The 9,775-nt window shown below is 37.4% G+C and overlaps 1 protein-coding gene across 1 annotated transcript; it reads left to right on the top strand.

Annotated features, from left to right (window-relative positions):
• The first annotated feature begins 1,921 nt into the window (after positions 1 to 1,921).
• LOC135694553 (uncharacterized) lies at positions 1,922 to 8,772 on the top strand. Its single transcript, XM_065213350.2, has 6 exons — positions 1,922 to 2,244; positions 3,046 to 3,141; positions 3,641 to 3,716; positions 4,966 to 5,091; positions 6,235 to 6,675; positions 7,838 to 8,772. The coding sequence occupies exons 1-6, from the start codon at positions 2,026 to 2,028 to the stop codon at positions 8,224 to 8,226; spliced, it is 1,347 nt and encodes a 448-aa protein (XP_065069422.2). The 5' UTR covers positions 1,922 to 2,025; the 3' UTR covers positions 8,227 to 8,772.
• The last annotated feature ends 1,003 nt before the right edge of the window (positions 8,773 to 9,775 follow it).

The following is a 9,775-nucleotide window of genomic DNA, read 5'->3' as shown; positions in this document are numbered from 1 at the left end:
AAATTAGTGCTCCAAACTATCACGAAAATTATCGGCAACCAAGCCAACTACGAGTTTATTCGAGAACTCGATTTGACTTATAGCAAAAGAACACCCGTTTTAACCAACCACATGTCATAACACAGATTAACCCCCTAATAATACAACTTTAGACAGATGGACTTCTGTGTACAACCAGGGACCGCGCACCAGTCTAAGAGTGGAGGGACTGAAATGGGTGTGCCTGAAACTTTTTTAGGCCACGCCCAATAGAACGCTGGAAAATGCCCCTTTTATAAAATACTTGCTAATTTACACTGAATTTTTATAAACAGTCTGGTTCAAAGAAGATATCAATAACTATAAAAAGGGTAATAAAGCACCAAACTAACCAAGTCAGAAAATACATCATATCATTAAAAATGATAAAACACATCGGAAATATCCAACACATGAATTATCCAAAACTTCTTATGGAGATTGTCCCTATTATATCATTTTCAAGTTAAAAGAAGTTGTAGAAATTAACAATAATTTGTGAAATAGGAATAAAAAAAGTAAAAAAAAATTTCTCATAAAAGTCTTTTAAAAGCATAAATGTTAAGTGCTTGTCTGGAAGATAACTTTAAATTGTTCCAATCAGAGGCTGCATGAAACAAAAAAACGCTGTTTGCCCCAGTTTTAGTAGATGTAAGTCCTGATGGGAGCGTGTGCTATGATCGTGTATTGATTGATTTTTGGTGAAGTGTAAATCATAATCTATAAGGTTATGTAGACTTTTGTAGACAGCAGTACATAGATGGCCTTGTCGGTGAACAGAGAGGGGATCCTCTTATAAATGTTGAAGAGCCAGAGTAGAAGAAAAATATTTTGGCTGGTCCAATATGGTCCGTGCCGCATTATTTTGAAGAGCCTGTAATTGTTTCATGACAATAATCGGAAATAGGTTATGTTAGGTAGTTATATAGGCCATAGGGTCAAACGAGCATTCAGAGGCAGCAGATGCTTCACTCGGCGCAGTACTCCAAGTCTCTGGCAAACCATTTTGCTTAACATGTATATGTGATCAGGCCAGGTCATGTTTTCATTTAACTTCATTCCTAAATATTTAAATGATTCTTTGCTGTTTAGGGATTGGCCGTTGAGTTCCAGTGATATTTTACTGGACTTGATACAACTAGGCATGTCGTTAACGAAAATTAAGAAAAGTAGGGGCCCAAGGACACCCCCTTGTGGGACTCCAACGAATGCGAGTTTTCGATGGAAGCTATTTGAATTCTTTGTGACAAATAAGACCTGAACCAGTCAACAACTGATTCACTTATCCCAGATTTTGAGAGTTTAGCAAACAATAGTGAGATAGACATCAACAAAAGTTTTTCCCCAGAATATTACAGATCATGCACGCAAAGTTTACGTTATTTTATTGCTATTAGTAAGTTTTTTTTATCGTTAGTGTAAGGGATATTGTGTAGAGATGCACTCTTTTTTACAAGAACCAGTAAAGTTAAGTTCAGGCTGACTGTTCTTAATTTTTTCGAAAATCTGAGGCTAGGCTGGATTGTTCTTAATTTGTTCTTAATCTAATAGGCTGTAAGCAGTGCGAGTGCTAGCTTCTTCTTCGCTCTAAAATGGTGTTCAAGCCTCATTTGCCAACAAAGTGAGTCAGACAACTTTAATTTGCTGACAAATGTGAATATTCACCGAAAAAGCACTCACACATTGCTAACAATCCTCAATTTTGAGAAAAAACGTTGTTCAGAGATGCAGTTTACAGTAGTTCAACCTCAGCTTGTTCTTAACTTTTTCTTAACTATTTACCAATTTGGAGGCTCGTGTTCTTATAAAATTGTTCTTATTAAAAAGAGTGTAGATGACAAGGGCCACCGTACACAACCATGTCCACATCACAATCTACGTCACAATCACAACACAACAACAGTGTTTATTGCATGTGTGTTGATGATTATGACCCTGGGATTTCATTGATATTATTTTTCTAGGCTATTTGTCATTTCAATAGCTCTTGAGCGAGTAAAATTTCCAATGGAAGCAACAGTAGAAGAGAGTAATACTGGTACTTATGTTGTAAATGAATTGGGCATCGATTCAGTTGAATCTTCTGATGTTCTACCTCATTTGCGTTCTAAAAATTCTGCCAATGGCCTAGCCCGCGGTGAACCTGGAGAAAGTTTTACTCGACAAGAAAGAAGCTGTGTTTCAAAAGAGCTTCACGCAGCCGATAAAACAAGTTACATTGAAAGTGTAAGTATTGAATTTGATATTACCTCCCCCGATCTTTCTACCATCATATAGACTATGTTTACCTCATTATTCCCAGAGTTAACGCCAATTTTTGCCCTATTCTTTAATTATCTTGTTTAAGGTAATTCTTTACGACACAAAGATTCTCCAAATTATTTCACAACTATTCTCTGGAGAATTTGCACAACAAGCTAGAGATTTCGTGCTGCAGAAATTTTATGGCAAATTATTATGATATCAAAAAATTAGAAGTAAATGAACCAAAATAGTGAAATTAAGTTAATCTTGTTCTCAGTATGGATTGCAGACATATGTCATCTAATTATCATAAGATTCTAGTATGAGACATAATATTTTGCAAAATTAAAGGACAATCTGCATTCAAAGCTTGAAGATTCAAGGTTTATAAGATTTGAAGGGTGGTGTAGAATTATTTTATTTATAAATGACACACAATTATATGATCGTTATGTTTCTCAGAAGGGGTCCATTTTATTTATAGAATGCTCTATCATAGGGAATTCTCTCCCCTTAATCAAGTTACCCACTTGGAATGGCTTGCCACAAATATATTTATAATTTATATAATTTTTATACCTTGCCCAACCATGGAGAGCAATGGTTGTACCATGGTCAGCAGTGGTACGTGTTGGTTGGGCAATGGTTGCACAGGTAACTACTGGTTCATTTATAATTTGATGTTTTTTCTCAATAATTTTCTGTTTTGTTTAATGAAGCAAATGTAGTTGAAGCAGTATGTAAAGGAATTTTAATATCAAGAAACTTTTTTGTCTTATTTAGGATGAGGATTCTGATGATTTTGAGGAGACAAAGTTAACCAATAAACTAGAGCAATCAGCATACAATAAAAGTAAACTAGAACTATTTGAACACAATGTAAGTAACAATGCTTTTTTATTTCAAGGATCATTTATCAACCTCATTGCCTTTTTAGTCTGTTAGTTTTTGCAGCCTTGAGGGTAGTGACCGGAGTTTCAATGATGTTGAAGATTTCTACTTTTTGTGCAAATAATAGATTTGATCCAAGTTTCAAGCATGTTTGCCTATGACCATTTATCACCAGCAACACTGCATTTGTGCACATGCCTGAACGAAAATTAACTGCTAATTATGTTTATATCAACCTTTTAACCTCATATCATCCACTATAAACAGCCAAGTAGCAATAGCCATATTAAGTAAACCAACAGATCTACCCGATGCTGAGTAAAAATGACTATCAGACAACAGCCTCAGTGCCAATTTGCTTTGGCTGCTTATTTGAAAGTTTAAGCTGCTTATCGAGTCTGATATTTGTTCTTTGATAACATACCAATTGTGCTTTACCTTAGTTGTTAGTTCAGTTGATGTTAAATTGTTACCTTGCAATTTTAAGGTAAAAGAATGGTATGAAAGAACTGGGGTTACAGCAGTAACTATCACCTTTTTTGAAGGCTACATCCGTGTTGTAGGTATGTATTTTAATTTCAGCCAAAATTAATTCATTGTAATGGCAAATCTTTATGTGAAATTTTCATAGCTTTGATGTCAGTGTAACAGTTCATGACATTTCAAATATTAGGTAGCTTCATAAGGGTCAAAAGATTTATAGTCTGATCACAAACCAGCTTTAGAAAAGTACTTTTCAAAGGTTATATTATGATACATACAGAAGGAGTACACCACTGCCTTGAAATATTGCCTGAGAATCCATTCAACCATGTTAATCTTTCAAATAAACTACAAACATTTTACTGTTTTATTTATTGTTATAATGTTCCTGAATGGATGAACTGAGACCAATGTTTTGATTGGTAAATTGTTCTTTTCCAATAAAGTTTTGATTTTCCCAAACAAGCATATTTTTGGCTCATTTTATACCGAACATGAGAATTTCTGAAAACACCACCTCCCTCCCTGTGTAGCAGGGATGCCAGAACAACCAAAGGACAAGGGGGCCAGGCTTCAGTAAAAGGGGATTTGAAAATAAAATTCCCAGCTTCTACTAGTTCCTGTCATTTTATTTCAATGTTTTGTAGGCATCTTGTAAATGGGCTTCCTGCTGTCATAAGAAAATTTTGTAGAAGTTTTGAGAAATTTTGTCATGTAAAGGCCACTACAGTCAGGATTTTATATGAATCTCTTTAATAATTACAAAAGGCCGAGAACAAGGTATCATTTTAATTAAAAGGGCACTTTTGCCCCCATTGGCCCTCCCACATCCCCGCTCTCCAGTGTCCCTGCTGTGTAGTATGACTAACCACAGGTGATCACTGCACCAATGCTTTCATGTGTAAGTTTGAACTTTAAATTAGTGGCTAAACATTCAGTGTTCTTGCTAAGTACTAGACGTCAATAGCCATGCCCGTTGTTCAAGGGTGTAATTCGAATATAATAAAATGCTTGCTAAATATATAAAGGGTGTAATTCGAATGTAATAATAGTCTTGAAACGCCATCGAAAATGTTTCTGTATTTCTCTAGGTATGCCCCTTCGGTCCTTGGTGACTAGCAAAAGTTTCAGAGCTTAAATTCAGCCAATGTGGTTCTCTCTGATATTGTTTTAGAGGGTGTCTTAAATTTTCAGATTTTGCAGCCAGAAACTGTTGCTTTTACAAGCCACATTTACAACAGTCGCTGGGACTAAGTTTAAACGGGATTGTAGTTGATAAAGTATATCCTCAGTAGATCCTGCAGCTTAGACTTTCTTTACCGGTTTCAGCCCCAGATCACATGGATGAGCTGAAGCGAAACCCATTATTTAAAGAATTCTTTCTCAAAGCACTCCTACAAACTTCTTCATCAAAAAACGATAATAAAATGGCCGTTGTTTCAAAGGAACCCGAGGGTAAGTGTCTCTGTCCGCAGTTTTTTTGTCTAGTTAGATTTCAACCATTTTTTTCAAGTCGAAAATTTTTCACCAGACATGTTCAAATTGATTTCACAAGCGAAAAATTTCACATGGTAATGTAGCCGAAATTTTCTCATCCCCTACCATCGAGACAAACTCAAAAAATCAGTTCGGTTTTTTATCTACTTAAAAGCTTGGCGTAAGAATGTTTGTTTGCATTGGTACAGGTTAAAGGTACCTGTTGTCGAGGGTTTTGTCTTGATGGCGATGCTCGACCACTGTTCGACTGCCGTCTCCATACCCGTAATGATATGAAAAGGCATATACATATCCGAGTCTCAACTTAGTCGCACTTAGTCGAAAATACTTCGAAAGAATGAACTAACTTCGATTTTACTAATACCTGTGGTCTAAAAATTTTTTTAAGTCTCTGTCCTAGGAGTTGCCTATTTCTTGAATATCCGGCAATTTCCCTTTCTGAACATTGTATTGTTGATTAAGCCCAAAGAATCGCATTTCTGGTTGTAATCGTTGCAGTGAAGTTATAAGGAGAGGGGGGGGGATATTTACTGCTTTCTTGCTGCCAACTGCTCTCGTTTTACCAAGATAACGTAACACAGTCTAACTAGAAGTTGGCGAGTGTCACTTTTCTTCGCACTTAATCTTCAGCATTCTAAAGCCCAGTCCCTTTTTTGACCTTGTATGAAGTTTAAAACGTCCTGATTGTCGAGCAGTTACAGGCCTTTGAATGGCAAAACATTAGTTACGAAATGAAGAACACACATTTTATTCAGAAGAATTGTTCTTCCAGTCAAGCTTTTGAACACGCATCCATATTCCCCATCGTAATTGCTCAGTCTGTCAAAACCTTCATTAATGTTTGCACGAAGGGTTTGTCACCATAAATTTTTGGTATCCAATACGTGTTTGCAAGCATAAATTGTGAAATGATTTTGATTTGTTAGAACTTACTTGTCAATCAACAAAAGAGCAATAAAAATAAAAATGTGATTTTAACGGAGATTTGTAATCTGACTCGGTTTTTATGCAAAAAAATTGACAAAAGCGAGCACCCTATAAGTAGTTGGACATAATGATTAAAGATTTATATAAATAAGAGAAAAGATTGAACTTTTTCAGCTGATTCGGACCTTGACGTACCCGTGTCGTGTGATAAATGCGACAAATCGTTTAGCAGGCAGAGTCAACTTCGCAACCACCAACTCTTGATGCATTTACCAAAAGAAAACAGCGGACATCGATGCGAGAAATGTGGCAAGATTTTCCAAGCAGCTGCATTCTTACAATCGCATCTTTGCAACAGAACTGGACAGAGGAAGCATCAGTGCACTATATGTGGAACGCGTTTCACAAGCCGCAGTTCGCTGAAAATGCATCTCAGGGGACACAACGATGAAAAACCGTTTAAATGCCAGACCTGCGGGAAAGGGTTTCCAAGAAAGTCAAGTCTGAAGTACCATCTGACAAAACATACTGGGGAGAAGGATTACCAGTGCAGTGTGTGTGGAAAAGAATTCGCTCTCTTGAGTAATTTGAAAGATCACGAGAGGATCCATAGTGGTGTGTTTTGATTTTATGTAAACCTTATTTCTTTCATGCTATAGGTAATCAGGCAACTATGAGCAATTAATTTAACAGAGAAGGAGTAACAGAATTGGTGGAAGAACGGGTAGCCCATGATGAAATTTTCATGATGATTTTGTTGGAGAGACGAGCGAGTGAAAATGTTTAAATGAGTGAAACAATCCTCCGTCAGAGAGCATGCGCAATAACTTCGTTCCATGTGCATGCTCTCTGACTCCAGAGCGGAAGGCTGCCTCACTCATTAAAAACCTTGCTCTTGCTCATCTCCCCAACAAAATTGCCTTTGAGGATAAAGCCGAGAAGGGAATTGAAGTATGTTAAAGACAGACTAAGCAAGGGCACAAAAAGAAAATTGCAAAGTCCCTTTTCGATTTTCTTTTTAACTTCAAGCGGAAACTGTCTGTCAAAGTCTCTGTTAACGCAAGGCTTAGCAATGGACCTAAGATTACAAGGCTGATGTCCATCTTGATGCGAATGCAACTACCTGTAGTGATACACAGGAATTATGCCATTACTTCTATGTTTGGTATGTTGTACTCACTGATCTCAAAAAAGACTGGATTTAGCTTCTCTAGCCCAGCGTTTATTCCACATTGCAGCGTCCATGTTAGGACCTCGCTGTGTTGCTTGAGACTAGAGAGCGACCATGTTGGTTTTAGTTCAATTTGTTTTTCATAGCAAAATGCAAAATAACCGTTGAAACAAGAACTTGCAGCATTCATAAGTGATGTTAAACATTTTTGCCGTGGTATTCAGTTTATGTAAGGGAGAATCCACTGTTTACTTATTTTCCTAGGCCTGTTGTCTTTTAATTTATTTAAGAATTTAACGATTAATGCATAATTAAAAGCGCAGCACTGTATCTGTACTGTTTCTACCCATGGCGGCCCTAAGCGCGAGAGGTCCCAACATGGAGAGACTCGATCGCTTCCTCGTGCTGATAAAGGAGAAAAATAGGCTCTTCGATCCAGTCTTTTTTTGAGATCCGTGGTTGTACTGCACACCCATGACAAGACTATGACGTGGCGATACTTCAGGTCAAGCAAGGAGCCTTGAATACATATAGTTGTCTTAGGTTTTCTAAGTTGCTGCGTTTCTACTTAAAGTAACTTATATTTTTCTCTTCTATATTTGCTAGGCGAGAAGCCCTTTTCATGTCAAGAATGTGGGAAGTCTTTCACGGTGTCCTCAACCCTGCGGAGGCATCTCCTTGTACATAGTGGCGAGAAGCCCTTCCACTGCGAAGTCTGCCATAGCCGGTTCACAAGAATGATACATCTGCAGTCGCACATGCGCGTCCATAGTGGCGAAAAGCCTTATCAATGTAATGAATGCAATAAGAGTTTCACCCAATCATCGCATTTGAAGCGCCACAAAAAGATACATGAACGAGACAGAAGTCAAGTCTGCATTAAATGTGGTCAGGAACTCAAATTAAAAGATAAGAACAAGCATACATGCCCACCCCAAAACCCTGCGAATCCCCTACGACAGTTAACTTTTCCCTACAATTTTGCTCAAGCTTAGTTTATCAATTATGAGTTTGTTAAGAACCACACCCGTTTCACCGTTTCAAGGTATTTGCTAATAATGATATTTCCCAGAACTATGTTAAAATGACATTGAAAATATGCCAACAAATAAGTAAGAATGTTGTTATTGGACATTCATATATCAATGGCATCTTCGCCAGGGGACCAGAAGAAACAACTACCTGGCAACCCCTCGGTTCTACGTTTAGCCGGATATGTTAAAACTTGGTGTGATGAAATGTCCTGCATATTACGCCAATAACAACAATCTTCTGTGTCATACTTGTGCGAAAGTTCGTTGTAAAATTGGTCCCGCTGCCTCCTTTTGAAATGGAACACCTTGACCCCCTGTCGTCATTTTTAAGTTGTATCCTGCCCAGTAGTTCTTGAATTTTTGTATATATTAGTTTTTCCATTTTTCTTGATACTAAACTGCTGTTATGTCTCCAAAGAGAAATTGAAGATGTCTTGGACATGTGAATATCTGCTCTGATTTGACAGTCTTGAAAAATAAGGAAGCAGTGAAAATGGTAGTCATAGATCATTGTTTTCTTTTTTCTACTCTCACTTTCTTCTTTCCCGTAGGTAAGCAGCACTCATTGGGCAACCTTAACAGTCGTGCTCGCTTGTATGACTAGCCTATATCGATCCTGGGTATATATGTATTCCATAGCATTGAGTCTTAAATCGATGTTTTGACGTTTTTTCGCAGTGCGGATGAAATTTTCAAAATAGACGCAGAATTAAACAGATAATTTTAAGAACACTCTTGAAGCCTAGCCCTTTTGTGAAGATCGATACAGGACAAGACAGTTGCGCTTTAACCCGATATAAAGATTGTCAATTGAACTCGTTTGGCAACAAAAGACTCTATGATGGTAAGCACAAAATAAATCCCTTAAAACCATACTGTGACGTATTATCAAGGAAAGACCTACCAGGGAGCGGAAGATGCGACACCCCTGCCCCTAGTTTTTGTGTTTTTCGGTTAATTTAGCTTTGATTCAGTAAAAAAATTTGGTAGTCAGTATTAATTTAACGACGCAGAGCTTTATTACATTATTTATGTTCCTATATTATTTGTATTATTAATGGTGGGCAAGCATGAGCTCAGCAAGATACTGGAAAATGCACCCGATTGGTGAGGGAAGAGGCTCAATTATAGTTCAGGTTGTATGGAGTCTAAAATCTTTAGAAATTGTTAGAAATTGTAGGTCGACAGTTGCTATGGCACTTCCAGAAGGTGGAAGAAAATTGATTGGGTTTTTATAAAGACGCTTTATTTAGAAGGGTGGGTTACTTTGTGCATTTTTAAATGTAGCTAGGGGTATGTTAATAGCATCTGACATGTCCTGACGCCGTCACTAATGAAAGGAGATGTGGGATGCATGTGACACCCCTGTCACTAAGTCACTCAACAAATAGGGCTAAGTTGGCGGGGTGAGAAAAGAAACAACATATTCAAAGGGTTTAGAGAAAAGTCCCTGCTTAATAACAAATAAAGATCTGTGCACACCTTGAAGCATGTTTCAGTTTCAGCAATG

The sequence above is a fragment of the Rhopilema esculentum genome, chromosome 8, assembly GCF_057945365.1.
Source record: "Rhopilema esculentum isolate cy_ngs chromosome 8, ASM5794536v1, whole genome shotgun sequence".
Taxonomy (NCBI): Eukaryota; Metazoa; Cnidaria; class Scyphozoa; order Rhizostomeae; family Rhizostomatidae; genus Rhopilema; species Rhopilema esculentum.
Note: the sequence above shows the minus strand (reverse complement) of the source record. Positions and strands in the feature narration are given on the sequence as shown.